Source organism: Raphanus sativus, unplaced genomic scaffold (genome assembly GCF_000801105.2).
Source record: "Raphanus sativus cultivar WK10039 unplaced genomic scaffold, ASM80110v3 Scaffold1634, whole genome shotgun sequence".
NCBI lineage: Eukaryota > Viridiplantae > Streptophyta > Magnoliopsida > Brassicales > Brassicaceae > Raphanus > Raphanus sativus.
In genome coordinates, this window is record NW_026616943.1 from 1 (window position 1) to 18,323 (window position 18,323).

The 18,323-nt window shown below is 38.7% G+C and overlaps 3 protein-coding genes and 1 long non-coding RNA gene across 4 annotated transcripts; 2 read left to right on the forward strand and 2 right to left on the reverse strand.

The window, feature by feature from the left end:
• Positions 1–112: 112 nt before the first annotated feature.
• LOC108844535 (jasmonoyl--L-amino acid synthetase JAR1-like) lies at positions 113–2,856 on the forward strand. Its single transcript, XM_018617801.2, has 4 exons — positions 113–237; positions 544–849; positions 933–1,034; positions 1,386–2,856. Exons 2-4 carry the CDS (start codon positions 551–553, stop codon positions 2,716–2,718), a joined length of 1,734 nt encoding a protein of 577 aa, XP_018473303.1. The 5' UTR covers positions 113–237; positions 544–550; the 3' UTR covers positions 2,719–2,856.
• A 1,711-nt stretch (positions 2,857–4,567) lies between these two features.
• LOC130504520 (uncharacterized) lies at positions 4,568–5,119 on the forward strand. The gene has a single exon (XM_056999129.1). The coding sequence runs from the start codon at positions 4,575–4,577 to the stop codon at positions 5,019–5,021; it is 447 nt and encodes a 148-aa protein (XP_056855109.1). The 5' UTR covers positions 4,568–4,574; the 3' UTR covers positions 5,022–5,119.
• Positions 5,120–5,521: 402 nt separating this feature from the next.
• On the reverse strand, positions 5,522–6,361 carry LOC108845939 (uncharacterized). Its single transcript, XR_001948566.2, has 2 exons — positions 6,140–6,361; positions 5,522–5,734 (listed from the first exon to the last, which is right to left on the reverse strand). It is a non-coding gene; the product is annotated as an uncharacterized LOC108845939 (long non-coding RNA).
• A 9,728-nt stretch (positions 6,362–16,089) lies between these two features.
• LOC108846112 (probable WRKY transcription factor 46) lies at positions 16,090–17,677 on the reverse strand. Its single transcript, XM_056999128.1, has 3 exons — positions 17,358–17,677; positions 17,152–17,274; positions 16,090–17,055 (listed from the first exon to the last, which is right to left on the reverse strand). Exons 1-3 carry the CDS (start codon positions 17,588–17,590, stop codon positions 16,545–16,547), a joined length of 867 nt encoding a protein of 288 aa, XP_056855108.1. The 5' UTR covers positions 17,591–17,677; the 3' UTR covers positions 16,090–16,544.
• Between the last annotated feature and the right edge of the window lie 646 nt (positions 17,678–18,323).

An 18,323-nucleotide genomic window follows, 5' to 3' on the forward strand; every position in this document is an offset into this window, starting at 1 on the left:
ACTCTTTCATCGTATCCGAGTTTCTGATGATCGGTTAAAAAAGTACAGTTTCTGATTTCTCCGTGTCCGAACACGTTGACTTTTTACTCTCTCTCCTCTTTATTCAGACAGATTTTTTAAAAGTCTTCTGTCTCTTTACTTCTACCACGACCCAATCTGATAGATTCCGCTTGGGGGGGGGGGGGGGGTCTGAATCTGATTATAACCTCGAGAAAACTATTGGTTCCTCGTAAAACGGTCGGTTCATGATTCCTAGTCCTAAACTCCAAAAAAAAAGTTTTCCCGAGAAACTTGTCAGAAAAATAATGTATTTTTTTTTTTCATTTCTAAACTTTACCTTAAGGATTCTCTAATACATAAAGAGAATAAAGTTTTTTTTTGAACTTTGCTTAAAGTTTCTTCTTTCATTATATTATCTCTCTCTAGCTATCTGCAAATCTGTCAGAATCTTTGCCGTCTTTTTGCTAAATATGAGAATCTAATACAGCTTTTTCTCCAGCTATTTTTAATGAAATGATTGCCACTCTTGCTCACTTTTTCTAGATTCAAGATGTTGGAGAAAAAGTGTGAGACTTTCAACATGAACAGAGTCATCGACGAGTTCGAGGAAATGACTAGAGACGCTGATCAAGTCCAGAAACAAACCCTTAGAGACATTCTACACAAGAACCAATCCGCCGTCTACTTACGAAACTTTGGTATCAATGGAAACACAACAGACCCTGAAGCTTTCAAAGCATTGATTCCATTAGTTACTGATCTTGACTTGGAGCCTTACATCAAAAGAATGGTGGATGGTGACACTTCTCCTATTCTCACATCCCGTCCCGTTCCAGCCATTTCCTTGAGGTTTTATAAATATATGATATGATTATGTTTCTTAGAGATTAGTGAATGAATCTGAATATTTATTTCTCTGTTGTAATCAATAGCTCTGGAACTAGTCAAGGCCGTCCAAAGTTTGTTCCTTTCACTGATGAGTTAATGGAGAACACATTACAACTCTTTCGTACTGCTTTTGCCTTCAGAAACAGGTACACTTTTCCTCTGTTTCATCCATTTACACACGAACGGAGTTAAACAACTATTAACTCTGTTCGTTATTTAACAGAGTTTTTACATATTACTATTAACAACACATTAAATCACTATTATAAAAGCATCATATTTTGAAATTATCAATTTCTAATAAATTTTAATCTATAGTAATTCAATAAACTCAATTAACTTTTTTCGAAATTTATAATTTCTACATAGAGAACATTAAAAAAAATCTGAACCTTTATGAAACAATTTTTTTTCTGAAAAACGTCTATTTTAGTGGAAAGGAGGAAGTACTAACTTTGTTCTGACTTTAAAACTTGGTGATGATTCATTTTATACAGAGACTTCCCTATTGATGACAATGGGAGAGCTTTGCAGTTTATCTTCAGCAGCAAGCAATACATATCAACAGGAGGTGTCCCTGTCGGAACAGCAACGACAAACGTTTACAGGAACCCTAACTTCAAAGCAGGGATGAAGTCTATACAATCACTTTGTTGTAGTCCCGACGAAGTTATCTTCAGTCCTGATGTTCATCAAGCTTTGTATTGTCATCTCTTATCCGGAATCCTCTTCAGGGACCAAGTGCAATACGTCTTTGCCTCCTTCGCTCACGGTCTTGTCCACGCGTTCAGAACCTTTGAACAGCTTTGGGAAGAGATCGTTACCGATATAGAAGACGGTGTCTTAAGCAGCCGTATCACAGTCCCATCGGTACGTACCGCAATGGCCAAGCTGCTCAGAGCTCCTAACCCTGAGCTGGCCGATACGATCCGCGCCAAGTGTACGAGTTTGAGCAACTGGTATGGGTTGATTCCTGCACTGTTCCCGAACTCTAAGTATGTTTATGGGATCATGACTGGCTCTATGGAGCCGTATGTGAAGAAGCTGAGACATTACGCTGGTGAGCTACCTCTTGTGAGTCATGACTACGGTAGCTCTGAAGGATGGATTGCTGCTAACGTTACACCGAGACTGTCACCAGAGGAAGCTACGTTTGCTGTGGTTCCGAATCTTGGTTATTTCGAGTTTCTTCCCGTGTCTGAAACAGAGGAAGCAAAGGAGAAACCGGTTGGTTTAACTGAAGTCAAGATAGGACAAGAGTACGAGGTTGTAATAACAAACTACGCAGGGTTGTATCGGTACCGACTCGGAGACGTGGTAAAGATCGTCGGTTTCTACAACAACACTCCCCAGCTCAAGTTTATATGCAGGAGGAACCTGATACTCTCCATCAACATCGACAAGAACACTGAACGGGACCTTCAGATGTCTGTTGAATCGGCAGCAAAGAGACTAGCAGAAGAAAAGATCGAAGTCATTGACTTCTCAAGCCATGTTGACGTCTCGACGGAGCCAGGACATTACGTTATATACTGGGAGATTTCAGGTGAAACAGATGATGATGTTCTTCAAAATTGTTGCAACTGTTTAGACAAAGGGTTCATCGATGAGGGTTATATGAGTTCAAGAAAGTGCAAAACTATCGGAGCTTTGGAGCTGAGAGTTGTCCAGAAGGGAACTTTTAGGAAGGTTCAGGAACATTTTCTTGGGCTTGGTTCATCGGCTGGGCAGTTTAAGATGCCGAGATGTGTGAAGCCAAGTAATGTTAAGGTTCTGCAAATTCTGTGTGACAATGCGGTGAGTAGGTTCTTTAGCACGGCTTTTGAATGAAGTTGTGAAATAAAAAAAAGTGGGTTTATGCTGTTTATTGTCTTTATTGTCAAATATAGTTTACTTTTGTTATTTAATTCAGCATAAGGAAAAAACCTTTAAAAATTATAAATAGAAATATGTATCACATTGGTTGTACTTTGCATTTTGTGCAATCAATGTTTGGGAAGATAAATATATTCTTGATGTGACATTATTTTATTTAAAAAAATTCAAGATTCAAATCTGATTGTAGCCGTAGATACGGAAAATAAATACGGATAACAGAATAAAATCCTGGATATAGTGTTTCATTATATATTCCTTCCGTTTTTTTATTATAAATCGTTTTAGAATTATGCACATAGATTAAGAAAATCATTAATTTCTTAGATTTTCTAGACAAAACATCATTAATTGTTTATCTGATCACAATTCAACTAATACAGAAATAGAAGATATTTTATCATTGGTTATACAGAATTAAATGTTAATAAATTTTACATAAAAAACTGAAAATGACTTATAATTTGGAACAAATGTACTTCTCTAAAACGACTTATATTAAAACACGGAGGGAGTACTTCTTTTGTTTTCATTGTATACAAGGAACCAAAAATATTATTGTCGAGTGAATATAGAGCTAGACATCTAATCAGGCCCGGCTTAATAATTCCAAAGACCCTGAGCTAAGAAAAATAAAAAGGCCCTAAATTTTTTATTTTGCTAAATAAAAGCTATAACTTTTTTATTTTATTCTTGTTTGCTAAATAAGGGCCCTAATTTTACTATGGATTTATAAAATAACTTTTATTCTTATGCAGAATAAATTAAGTTGGACCCAAGTAAGGAAAGAAAAGAAAAATATATGGACCCTTTTCACTAGCTAAATTTTTGCAAAATATTTTGGACCCTGTGCATATGTGCCTCCAGCACATGCACAAAGCAGGCACTGCATCTAATATATGATGTTATAATTAATCACGTATAAGAAAGAACCAATAATCATTTAAACGATAAGAGTCATTGGTGTGAGTTTGTCTCAGCAGTTATACGTGATTATGACATCATTCGTGGGGACCTAGTAATGTCGATATCTAAAAGCAAATGGTTGGTAATAACTTAATAAGTGGACTAACACTATGTAAATCTTGAAAGTAACTTTTCCATAAATAGAACTCTCTAAGACATTTGTCTTTAACGTATCTTATAAGAATCACAAAAAGTATGCATGGTCATAGTGACAATTTTTTTTGGTGGTTCAACCTTTTGTTAAAAAACAAAACAATGTAAATAAAATTTTATGATAAAAATCGAACCGAGTGTAGAATGACTACTAAACACTCTTTAAGCACTAGACCCACAGTTGGTTGATATCATAGTGACAAGTTGGTAGCAAGAAGATGATGTAGCTACTTGTTATTGGACAACGTACGACGCACACAGGTTCATTGCATGCCACTTTTTCACACCGAACTCTTTACTTTTAATTGCATTAAGTTTTCAGCAACTGATTGTAATTAATACTATAACTCCACTAATAGAAAGATCAAAAGTGGAATATGGCGTGAATAAAAATGTTCTAATTTTGAAACAAGTACAAAAGGAAAATGATAGCTGGAAATTATTGTAACATATAAACAGGGACAAATTGACCAACCACATATTGTAAAATTGAGTAGTGAATTTGCTATTAAGTAAATAAATACATTTATGAATTAATGAATAATATTTTTTATACTAAAAAGAGAATATCCTAGCAATTATTACTACACGGAAAAACACACTATCTTATCTGGTCAACTCAGAGTCGCTATATAACAACAAACTTCGAGCGAGACACAAATCTAAAGAAAAAGAAGAAGAAAGTGTTAGAAATGAACATAGAGAAGCTCTTCAGTCTTTCAGTTATGGCAAATGCAAGACTCCATGGAAGTTATAACTCACAAGACACAGTGTTGTTACCAGAGACGATGAGTGATGGTTGTGATCAGAGAGTCTGGGACAGTGGGAGTCCTCTCTACGATACGTACGAGCTCGTCTCTTTTGCTCACATAATCGAACGTAGACTACTGCCTTTCTCTCCTCTCATTAGGCCGTCTAGTTTGAGCCTGCGATCTCTGATGGATAAAGATAAAGATGATTATTCCTCTGCTTCCAAGACGACCACAAGTTGTATTCAACGGAGGAAACATTGGTGGAGTAGAAAGAAGAATGAGAAAAGGAAGAAAGACATCAAAAAGAAGAAGAAGAAGAAGAAGAAGAAGAAGATATCTGCTTGTATTTCACGCTGGAGTTCGTCTTACAAGAACTTGTTTGTCTAATATGTAACCAATTGTTTTTTTTCTTGAAGCTGTTTATCTGATGAAAAGAGGTTTACTAGGTTGTCTTGAAAAAATATATGTTATTTTATGATTCTTTCTTGATCAGTTAAAATGGTAAAAGATGGCAAGAATATTTTTCAGTCTCTTTTATTAACAGCCTTTCATTGAGGTAGAGTTGTAGATGAAGATACCGGTGAGGAGGTCGATACTCTTGTGTAAGTTTTCACAAAGCCTACAAACATATTTATTTTGCCTTACGTTTCAAAGCCCGTGTATCTGAGTTCATTGTCAAGTTTGATAAGCTAAAACGTGGGTTGGGGATGAGAGTTCAAAGGAGAGCTGCATGAAGGAATCTCAAGAAATGTTCATGAGAGACTCCCTCACTGTGTTGTTTATTCTCTGTACATCCCAGTTAGACTACTATCCTAGCATTCTAAGTTATAAAACTCTGTTCTTGCTCTACAGAGCCTTATGAGTCAAATGTTAAGAATGAATGAGAATGTGCAAAAAGTGAGATATTATTATTGGCAATAAGAGTCCAAAAACACCAAAGAGGATCTGTGAATTCGAAAAAGCTTACAAAAGCATTATTGAGAGCTTACACTGCATGAACTAAAATCACACTACAAATTTCATTTGTAGCATCTTCTCCCCAATCTTTTCCATTTTCACTTGTTTGATGAGACATTCTTCTTTTGTTCCCCTTTCGTGACCTGATCATAGGGTATTAAAAAAAAAATCGACTCCAAATTAAATCTTTGGATCAATATGATACCAAAAGATAAAAAGAAGAAGCCTTGACATGGCATTTAAAATGGCTTACAAGTAGAAAATCAAAACTTTAAAGCTTCTAGATTCAAACAAAATAAAGGGGAAAGGGATCATTGATCCACCAACTAAACCTAGGCAGAAGACAAAATTTCAATCAAAAGGACGTTCAAGCAGATCTCAAAAGGTCAATTACTAACTAATCAAATGTATTTGCGATTCGAATAAGATCAAAGGAGAAGCGCAAAACATGCAAATTTTCGAACAAACAAATTAAAATAAGGAACAAATCAGCCAAAATCAAAGATATAGATCTAACGATTCAATTAAGAGACGAAGAAGCAAATTACGTTCTGTACGAGGATGCCGACAGCGATGGCGGCAACTACGGCTCCTCCGAGTATAACCGGTGGACCGGACAGCAGACTCCACTTTCGGTAGATCATTTTCTTCTTCTTCTTCTTCTTCGCAACTTTTTTTTTGTTTGTTGTGGTCTTCTCCGGCTCTCTCTCTCTCCAGACTTCTCCCGATGATATCGACTCAAATCTCTGTTAAGTTGTTATTGGGCTGTTAAGTTGTTATTGGGCTAAAAGGTCCATTACTCGTCAGTTCCTTTTCTTTTTATCAGAAGTTGAAACGAAGCATTGATTTGAAACCTGGGAATCTCAAATGATGATATATGAACCATATCAGTTTGACAAAAAAAAAAAACCATATCAATTTTTACAAATGCTAATAAATAAAAACCTTATACTAAAATCATTTCTTTATTGATTTGTGTCATCAAAAATTTACATTGGTACAAGACAGGAGAGAGAAACGTGCTCCATCTTCTCTCTTGATTTAGCCGGCGTTCATATTTCCAATCTGACCGGCGTTGACGGGCTCTCTTAGCCGTAACATCGGTCGGATCTTGCTATTCAGATGTTCTCTTGTTCCGATTTCTTTTTTTCTCTCGCTGTTAGCTGTTTTTTTGTTTCCGGCGACGCGCTGTTCCTTTTAGCGGTCGTCCGACTCTGATCCTGGCGTCGTCATTTTCTCCTTGGGTGACGGCGGCCGGCTTTAGCTTCCGACTTCAACCTTTACCCTGCAAGGTGCTGTTTGGCTCTGTGCGTTTCGAGAGATGGAGGCGTTTGTTTGTGGTCTCCGGTTTTAATGTTTGGGGTTCTTGGGGTCAGATGAGATCTCGATTCATTCGGTGAAGCTCTCTGACATTTGGAAGATGAATCTGACATTTGGCTTCGATCTAGGATGAGATTTCGATTTAGATCGATAGATGCTCTCTTTTGGAAGAAGTGTTGGTAATGGAGTGAGATGCGGTGTTGATGCATGCTTGATACCACTCAAATTACCCTAAGGAGTGATTTTTACTCTCATCAAAAGAGGTCAAGTTTTAATACTTAGGGATTGAATCCACAAGGAGCTAAGGCACACACTAGATCTAATAGTTATGATTAAGGTAAGCTAACAGTAAATAAATTATAAAGCAGTAAATGAATATGATAAAGCAGTAAATAAAACAGTAAACAAGATGAACAATATAATTGTTCAGCTTAGCAAGAAGCTGTTTGATGGAAGGATGGTAGCTAGATCTAGGGCTTCTATTCAGGAATGGAGATTATAATCTCTATAAATGCTTTAATAAGTTGTTTGCATGATACTATAGATTTCAGCCGCTTAACATATGTGAATGAATCACTAGTTAAAATATCTAGATCTTTGGCCACACCTTTCGCATGATGACACAGAAAAAGAGTCGGTCGATATCCTTTTGAGATATCGAGCGATACACCTTTCGCAGCGATCGATTCACCTGTCGGGATATCGATCGACGGCTTCTAGATCTGCCTAGGCGCGAACCGAATATGACCGCGAGGTCTCAAGGAGGAACTGTCGTTCTTCTCAACGGGAAACAGGCATCGCTCAAATGGATAATTCAAGATAATCTAAGATCCTAGTGATCTATGTTCTAGTTAGCTAATCTAGAACAAGCATAGAATTCAATCCAATTGATGAATATCACAACTTAGCAAGTATAGTTTTGAGCTAATCCCACAAACCTATCTGAACCATAGATCTAACAGGTGGATCTATTCAGACATGATAGTTGTCACAGAAATCATAGATGAATAGATGAAAAGCAATAGATAAATAATCCAAAAGCAAAGGAGTTCCAGGAGGACTCTCAAGGAGTTTCTCCCTTCTCTCCTAAGAGAAACAATGAAAGCGTAAAGAGCGTCTCCCGTCAACAATGGCTTAGAAATAACATAAATAGGGTTTCTGGTCGTCAAGGGTATTTTGGTAACTTTGTGGTGACTCCTGAGCTTCAGTCGGTCATGAAATATACTCAGCCCACATTCTGATGTCCCTGTCGATCGACATGCACTGTTGCATCGATCGACATACAATCCTCTTCTCGGCAGCTTCCTCTCACGAGGCAAACTGACCACTCTTCAGTAAATCGGGCGTAACTTCCACTACAGGATACGGATTGACCTCAAACCGGTGGCATTGGAAATATAACTCAAAGCTCTATCTTGTGTCAAACGATGGGCGAAATCCAACGGTGGGAAGGTCTCCATCGAGAGCTAAACATCTGAAGCATCTGTGCAGTCCTGCACTGCGAAAGACTCCAAAAGACACCAAAATCACCATATATCTCCAAATCGTCCCTGAACCTGTAAATACTCTAAATAGACTCCAATACATAGTAAATAGTATATAAAACACTTATATACCATGGGTAAAAATGGGTAAAATCCATGGTATATCAACTCCCCCAGACTTACCCTCTTACTTGTCCTCAAGCAAAACCAATAGGCAGTCTCTCTGAAAGAGGTTTGAAAACAGCAGGGACTCACATGATTTTAAAAACTCAGTCATCATCTCTCTAGTAGTGCAATCCAAATCATTAAACATCATAACCTTAGAAGCACATTATACAATCCTAGTATAGCAACCAAATTCCACTAGTTCCACAACCTAACAGATCCTGGCTGACAATCCCCTCTACTAACCTCATTTCTTGCATAAAAATAAAAGTGTATGCTTTATCTTGGGAGTATCGATCAAAGGACACATGGATTCAACTCAAATAAGTTTCTGAACACACAGATAGTCTTCTCTGATCTCTTTCTCCCCTCATCTCTCTTCTCTGAATCTCTTATTAGTTTCAATTTCAACAGGTTTCGATGCCACAAAGGTCATCTAGTCTATCTCATTGACATTTGCATTGTAACTCATACATTTTTGACAAAGTGTAGCGAAATGAGGTCTTTGGTAATTTACCTATCCCTCGTTTCCACAATGTGTGATCATCCTTGAGATTTAGAATACTGGGGTCACATGTAATTTACCTATCCCTCTGCCTCTCAAGAAATCATATCAATCTTTTCTTTATAAACTTAGATCTTGAGATGCCGAAGAGAGAGAAGGAGGGGAACCAGAAACACACAGACTTTTTACCTTCTTGCAGGAGGATTCCGATCCAATGTATACCAAGCCCCAAGACAAGCAAATCAAGTCAGTATTAGATTGGAGGTCAGCTTTGGTTCCTTCAAACAATCTCAGCAAGTGCAAACATAGTTGACATGTTGATCCACTTAAGTATCTCTAGTACTTCTGCAGTTAGTAAATCTAAGACTAGTCTAAAGAGTGGTTAGATGACAAGTAGTAAATCGATTAGGATATATCATCCCCTTCTTGACTCAATAAAAACGTTTTGAAAACACTTTAAATAAGACACATAAAGTAAATAACCATTAGTAATCCCCCCAGACTTAAATTACACTGTCCCAGTGTAACACAGCCGGCGGTAAGGTGAAAATAATAAAACACTATTAAGAAAGTTAACAAGTTAGAACGATATACCAGCTCGCTGATGTCTGTGTTGATCGACACAATGAAGTATCAATCGATCGTTGAAGATGAAGCGCTGTCGAACGATATCGACATGGTCTCATCAATCGATGGCTAGAGAGATCGTTTGACACAATGAAGAGACAATCGATCGTGTGATATGAAGTGCTGGCGATCGATATCGAGTTGGTCTCATCGGGCGATGTGCTAAGCAATCGTTTACTTGGATCCTTTTTTTTTCACTAACTAAAACACAATATCAGTAGAACCTCCCCCAGACTTAAATAACACTATAATGGTGTTATCAAGTCGGAGATTGGTAAGAAATAAACCATAAGTACTCAATTTAACAAGTTAGAACGAAATACCTGACCGGAATAGATGTTGATCGATGTAAATGTGTTGTCATCGGTCGTGGCAGATTTGGTTATGTCGATCGATAACGACTTCTTCTCGTCGGTCGATATTATGGCAATCGTTTACTCGGGTCCCTATTCTAAATAACTAACCTAAATTATAATATTAGTACGACCTCCGCTAGACTTAAACAACACAGTTACCAGTGTTATACAGTCTAAGATTGGTGGAAGAATAAATCATAAGGACAATAATTAACAAGGAAAAAGAGTATACCTAACTTTGATGTGAATATTGACCAACACAGTTAAGTGGCGATCGATACTCTTGATGCTCTATCGATCAACACAATTAAGTGGCGATCGATCGATGGTATTAATGCTCTCTCGACCGATGATGCGCAGTCATCGTCGATTCTTGTGGAAACTCATCTTCCTTGATTATAACTCCTAATTTTTACCTAACATATATAAAACACTAAAAACCAGTAAAAGATAAATATAAAACAAAATTTTTTTTTTCCGGATGAACAGTGACTGCTACATTGATTCTGCTACAGTAACTCTGCTACAGTGTCGATCGATTTGCTTGCTACAGTATCGCTCGGCACTGTTGCTACAGTGTCGGGCTTACTGTTCATCTCTTTTTTTTTTACCTGCAATAATTAAAAACAAAAATCAGTAGTATATGAAAATAAAACCAAATTTAAAACAAACCTAACAGTGGGTTGCCTCCCACTCAGCGCTTATTTTTAGTCATGAGTTGACTTTTGGAGATCTGATTTAGTCCGGATGAGAATGAGAATATGCTCCAAAACAAATCTCAATGTCCAATCTTTGAGACTTTATCATTCTTGTGTGAAAGCCTCCTCCATAGACTTTTCTCCTTTGTCTATCATCTCAGCAATAAGGAGTGCTTTAAGCTTTGCAAACGGATGTGTGAAGCATCTGCTGCGCACTCTGGATGTCCTAACACAATCTGAAAAGTAAGGAGTCAATGGTAACTGAGAACCTCCCTTGGTTCGTTTCCGCTTCTTCCAATTTCTCCTCTTCTTTTCCACAGACTTGCGTAGTCTCGCTCCAGATTTCCTGACATCATCGGAGAAGTGAGGAATCAATGATAACTGGGAATCCCTTTTGGTTCTTTTCCTCTTCCTAAAATTCATCATCATCTTTCCCCCAGACTTGTCTGAACGAGTGGTGGTATCTCCATCAAAAATATTTCCACACACTTCATACTCATTCTGCTCTGATTCGCGTCTGGTATCGATCGATGAACCAGTGGTAGTGTCGATCAATGACAGATTGATGATGTCGATCGGTGGTATCCAGTAGATGTCGATCGATGGTGGAGTGATATTATCGATCGATGTGTTCTGAACAGTGTCGATCGAGACTTCTTCTCTGAGGCTTTTGTCGACTTCAGTTCTACACCTCATCTCCCTCTGAGAAGCTAATACATGCTGATGATCATTAAATACTCAAATTGCAGGAATCTAGATGTATACCTCTATCTGATGGTATAGGAGATTCAGCTTCAACCACGGTACATGGAATAACAATCTTCACAGGGTCATGTATCCTCTTCACTCTTTTGCAAATCCCAGCAGCTTCTTCTGCGCATATGAGTCTTAGGTGTTCAGGGACAACAAGGTATGAGGTCTCAGTCTTGTGCATTCTCACTTCAATCGGTTCCAGCTTAACTGTGCATCCTGGTAGCTCATCAAACGATGTGTGTCGATCGATGCACTCGGGTGGGTGTCGATCAATGCTATCTGGTGGGTGTCGATCAATCTCATCAGGTCGGTATCGATCGATTCTAGCTTTTGACGAAATCTCCAAATTTTTCCTCATAGTGTTCCGCTCGTCATCAAGCTTCTGTTCCGACTCAAGCCATTCCTCTAGCTCTATGAAGTCTTTCATAGTGACTTCTACACTCGAATCCAAGTCTCCAAGTTGTTTTCCACCCTCTAACTCCAAATATTCTTCTAGCTCCAAGAAATCTTCCATGGTGATCTCTTTTTCTACATCTTGGTTAGGATAACAACTTGATACATCAATGCTCTTATGTGTCGAGTCTGCAATGTCCTGAGGACAACTCGAATTTTCAGGGATTTCGGGTGGTGTCGATCTGTGACAAACGTCTCTGTCGATCGATGTTGAGATGCTGGTGTCGATTGATGCTGAAATGATAGTGTCGATCGATGTTGGGGTCCCGGGGTCGATCGATGCTGAGCTTGTGTTACAAATATCGGCTTCTTCTACTCTGCTCAGCTCTCCAGATTCATGTTGTCCATCACCCTCTACCATATATTCCAGTAGGCCTATATTCCAGCATAGCTCTCTTCTCAATCTCTAGATTTGCTACAGCATCACATCGAAAGTTGTTGAGGAAGGCGTTTGTGATGTCTTTCCAGGTAGTAACAGATCCTTGTGGCAACTTCCTGAACCAACATGCTGCTTCTCCAGCAAGAGAATATGAGAATAATTTGCAGAAGTAGTAGTCTTCAGGGACTCCATTGCATTTGATGGTCGAAGCTAAATCTTCGAATGCCTCTAAGTGGTTAGTGGCATCTTCATAATGAAGACCATTAAAAGGAGTCTGATCCACAAGAGAGATATATGCAGTAGGTAGCTCAGGGACGAAACTCTGGAATGTTGAACGACGCAATGCAGACCTTTTAGCATAAAAATCCTCAGGACTGTTGTAGTCTCTGAGTGCTCTTTGTCGTTCTGTCCCAGCATTCACAGTAGTAGCATCAGGGATTTCGAGAGGTATCGATCGATGAAACAAGTCTGTATCGATCATGTCTGAAGTGCCGATATCGATCGATGCTGAAATCGAATCACTTGAATCAGCTTTTTCTACTATGCTCGGCTCTCCAGATCCATCTTGTTCATCATCCTCAACCGTACCATGGTCGACCAGCTGTCCTCTGTTCAGTTTGTCCCTCTGTGTATCCTCATAAGCATGTTGATCTTGAATGTCTGGCTGCTTGACGTGAGTTGTTGGGGTCTCGGGATCTCCATTCTGCTCGCTGTAGACATAATCAAGAATCTGGCTGATACTAGTCATTATTCCTTTCTCATGATCTTCAGTCATCTTCTCAATCATGTAGTCAGACTTTTACTGCGAATTGCTACAGCTTCACTGAAAAATTTACCTAGAAATGCGCTTTTGATGTCTTCCCAACAAGTTAGAGATTTTGGCTGCAACTTACTGAACCAGCCAAAAGCATCTTCAGATAAAAAATAGGGGAAGATCTTGCAGATAATGTGATCTATAGGTACCTCATTCTGCTCGTTTGCTGATGAGAAGGCTGATGAGGCTAACCTCTCGAGTGTCTTGATAAGATCTTTGGGATTTTCAAAAGGAAGACCTTTGAAAGGGTCCTCGCTTCCAAAATCATACCATTGGCTTGTCAAAGTAAAGTCGTTTGTCTCAGCAACATCAATCACATCAGGGATTAAATCACCATCTGCATTAATCAATTGTCCTCTAGGGTTGCAAGAACGACATTCTTCGTCTCGCCAGATACCTCTCTTATCAATCTTAAGTATGAGCGCTTTGACCTCATGTATCTTCCCGCAAGTGGTGTCGGTCGACTCTTGATGAACAAAATTTTTCGGCGTCGGATGAACAGTGGCCGGATGAACAGTACCCGAATGAACAGTGTCGCGGTGAACAATGTTTTGATGAACAGTGTTTCGGTGAACAGTGTTTCAGTGAACAGTGTTTCGGTGAACAGTGCCGAAGTGAACAGTATCGATCGACACGGGATGAACAGTGTCGATCGACGTCGGATAAATAGTGTCACGATGAACAGTATCGGTGACACAGAATGAACAGTGTCGATCGATTTCGGATGAACAGTGTTGGGATGAACAATGTTTTCGTGAACAGTGCTCCGATGAATAGTACCGGGATGAACAGTACCCGCGTGAATAGTACCACGATGAACAGTACCTCGGTGAACAGTACCCATATGAACAGTGTTCGCGTGAACATTGTTGTTTGACGATTTTTGTACTCTGTCGATCACCGGTTCTTGTAGGGTGTATGCTATCGATCAATGCTGCTTGGAGGGTGTCGATCGTTACATCCCTCGTAGACTTACGGATCGTGCATAAACCAGCAGGTTGCTTCTTTGAATAAGCTAAAAATCATTTCTTCATTGTTGCTTCTGGTATGTACCTGAAACAGAAGAAAAAATTTTATGAGATTTTTGAACAATAAAATAATAAAACCTAAACAAAATCTAACTAAACAAGATCTAATGGCGATCAAAGCTCCCCGGCAACGGCGCCAAATTTGATACCACTCAAATTATCCTAAGAAGTGATTTTTACTCTCATCAAAAGAGGTCAAGTTGTAATACTTAGGGATCGAATCCACAAGGAGCTAAGGCACACACTAGATCTAATAGTTATGATTAAGGTAGGCTAACAGTAAATAAATTATAAAGCAGTAAATGAATATGATAAAGCAGTAAATAAAACAGTAAACAAGATGAACAATATAATTGTTCAGCTTGGCAAGGAGCTGTTTGATGGAAGGATGGTAGCTAGATCTAGGGCTTCTATTCAGGAATGGAGATTATAATCTCTATAAATGCTTTAATAAGTTGCTTGCATGATACTATAGATCTCAGCCGCTTAACATATGTGAATGAATCACTGGTTAAAATATCTAGATCTCTGGCCACACCTTTCGCATGATGACACAGAAAAATAGTCGGTCGATATCCTTTTGAGATATCGAGCGATACATCTTTTGCAGCGCCGATCGATTCACCTATCGGGATATCGATCGACGGCTTCTAGATCTGCCTAGGCGCGAACCGAATATGACCGCGAGGTCTCAAGGAGGAACTGTCGTTCTTCTCAACGGGAAACAGGCATCGCTCAAATGGATAATTCAAGATAATCTAAGATCCTAGTGATCTATGTTCTAGTTAGCTAATCTAAAACAAGCATAGAGTTCAATCCAATTGATGAATATCACAACTTAGCAAGTATAGTTTTGGGCTAATCCCACAAACCTATCTGAACCATAGATCTAACAGGTGGATCTATTCAGACATGATAGTTGTCACAGAAATCATAGATGAATAGATGAAAAGCAATAGATAAATAATCCAAAAGCAAAGGAGTTCCAGGAGGACTCTCAAGGAGTTCCTCCCTTCTCTCCTAAGAGAAACAATGAAAGCGTAAAGAGCGTCTAAAGCGTAGCCGTCAACAATGGCTTAGAAATAACATAAATAGGATTTCTGGTCGTCAAGGGTATTTTGGTAACTTTGTGGTGACTCCTGGGCTTCAGTCGGTCATGAAATATACTCTACCCACATTCTAATGTCCCTGTCGATCGACATGCACTATGTTGCATCGATCGACATACAATCCTCTTCTTGGCAGCTTCCTCTCGCGAGGCAAGCTGACCACTCTTCAGTAAATCGGGCGTAACTTCCGCTACAGGATACGGATTGACCTCAAACCGGTGGCATTGGAAAGCTAACTCAAATCTCTATCTTGTGCCAAAATATGGCCGAAATCCAAAGGTGGGAAGGTCTCCATCGAGAGCTAAACATCTGAAGCATATGTGCAGTCCTGCACTGCGAAAGACTCCAAAAGACACCAAAATCACCATATATCTCCAAATCGTCCCTGAACCTGTAAATACTCTAAATAGACTCCAATACATAGTAAATAGTATATAAAACACTTATATACCATAGGTAAAAATGAGTAAAATCCATGGTATATCAATGCTCCTAGAGTGGCCGGTGAGGCGTCGTACTGGCTTCAGCGGTGGACAGGCGGCTGTTGTGGGCGGTCACGCAAGTAAGATGACGCCGCACAGATTAGGTTAAGAGAGATGGAGTCATGATACTCCGGTGTGGCCCGGTGATCGGAGTTGGAATCTCCGGTGGGGCGAGAAACGACGGAAATGCTTTGGTCTTCGTGTGACCCTCGAACGCGGAGATGGTGACACGTGTACGTGCTTCCCCCAAATCTGAGCTGCGAGGCGGCCATTCTCATTTCGCGTTAGTTTGCTAGGGTTTTCTCAATTTGGGTCTGAAGCCCAATTGAGAGTGTTGGTTTATTATCCAGTTTGTGGGTTTTGTAATGGTTGTTTGTAATTGGGCTTGGGCCCCTACTTTATATAAAATATCTAGTTGGAAAAAGAAAATTAATTTGTGTCATCAAGTGCCATCAAACTTCATTGGAAATTCACACAAAATTAATGCCCAATCTCACCAAATACTAATCTAAACCCTGAAATTACAGGATCCACGCCTGACCAGATTTATTTGCACCATGTTGAAGATCTTTGTAATCTTTCCTTCCATAATCTTGCATAGTTGCCTAATAAATTGCACTCTCTCCGAGACTTCAAACCTAAATTTGAGAAAATCTGCAATAAATTGCATAGTCTGGGAATCGAACCCCAGACCTGGGTATAGAAACCTTTAGACATTGCTTCCACAATCACCATCTATACTTACTCCCACTATAAACATTACATTCGCCAATTCAAATGTCACGACCACAGGTCCTGTCCTAAATCGATAATATTGTCCAACGAAGAGAAATACGAATCCACATCTCCCCAATCCTCAACAGCAGCTGGAGCTGTTACAATCTCGCTGGTCATCCCAGACCCTGATGTTGTTGTCGTTGCAGGTGACAGATTTTCCTGGAAAATGTTGCTTTTCCAACCACCACCGTCCTCAATCTCATGGTTGGAGATAGAATACGTCCTGAAAATGTCCTTGTACTCAACATCTTCAAGACTTATCATCATCACTTGTTCTGTTTTCTTCGGCTTTTTAGTGTCTTCTCGTTGCTCTCTTAAACCCACTCTGCTTCCTTCTCCGAACATCGAAACAGAGAAGCTCGCGGCCGTCGTCTTTGGTGATGTACTGTTGTTGTTACAAGTGTGATTCCCAACATACTTCACTTCGAAAATCGAAGGATCTTTGTCGGATCTCTGGACTTGCTTCACTGCTAGACACTTCTGCGTGAATCGATTTGTGCATCTGAAGTATCCTCTGTAATAATAACAGAAACAGAGACGTACTTTAGCAAATGCACAGAACACACAACAAAGTTGAAACTTTGAACTTTAGATGAATTCTTCTTCTTACCTAGGATTTGAAGATCCATGAATCTCTTTTTGCCCGTATTTTCTCCAGCAATATCCATCATCAATTTCTTGTCCTTTTCCGACAAAAACCTTAACATCCTCTGTCTTCTTGTCCGATTCTTTTCTGCAAACCACAAGAATCAGACACATGAGTTCTCAAACTGATGAAACACAGACAAAGAATCAGTCTTTTAAGCTCCAATCTACCTCTTTTTAGACACGTTTTTGACTTCGATCTCACGGCTTCTCTTCAGGATGTTCTTGTCGTCTTCCTTGAAGCTCAACATGAGAATGGCATTCTGGTAGATGCGGAGGATTTCAGAGATCATGACCTTGCTGGATTCAATTGAAGAAGTGTGTTTGAGATTGTTAATCAACCGTTTGGTAAGCTCTCTCCCTTGTTCCAGTTCGTTGATCACAATTTTCTCTTCCATCGCCATTATATTGAAGACCCTTTTTTTAGAATTCTCTGTCTGTTCTTTTTGAGAGAGTTCGATGAAATATGAGTTTCGTGTGTTTGTGTCTATGTGTGTTTTGGTATTTATAATGATGAGAAGAATCTTATCTATGGTGGATACCATGTCCTTCCTTGTGCTTAAACCATAAGTTTGTCTTTTTCATTATTATTTTTCTTTAATTTTTCTTTTGTTTTAAACTTAGAGAATAAGAAGTTGGGTGGAAAAGACAAGGATTTTGGAGGGAAATTGACGAAAAGGTAACAACTATTATTTTCCTCTCTTTCTCTTAATATCACTATAAAATACAATATAAAATTGTTAAAGTCGAATGTATTACTCATATTCTATAAAACTTTATGGTTTTGTTTTCAGTTTGACCGACCTTTGTAATATGTTTTATAGTTTCTTTAATATTATAGAGATATTTTTCAACAGAAACAAAAGTTGCTCGTTTAATTATAAAAACACAATGTTATTATAAAGACACAATAATATTACCTATGTATGTAATATTAATTTTATTTCTATTTTTATCTACAATATATAAGTTTTTCTTTCAACAATAAAAAACCATATTTCGTCAAGTCTCACTCAGATTTAGCTAATCTAGTTATATTTATAGTTTTTCTATTATTTGATGGCTATAATATTCAGCCGAGTAAAACAATAAACAATCATCTTCAAAGAGACCTTTTGGTCATACCGCGTTTGGAAA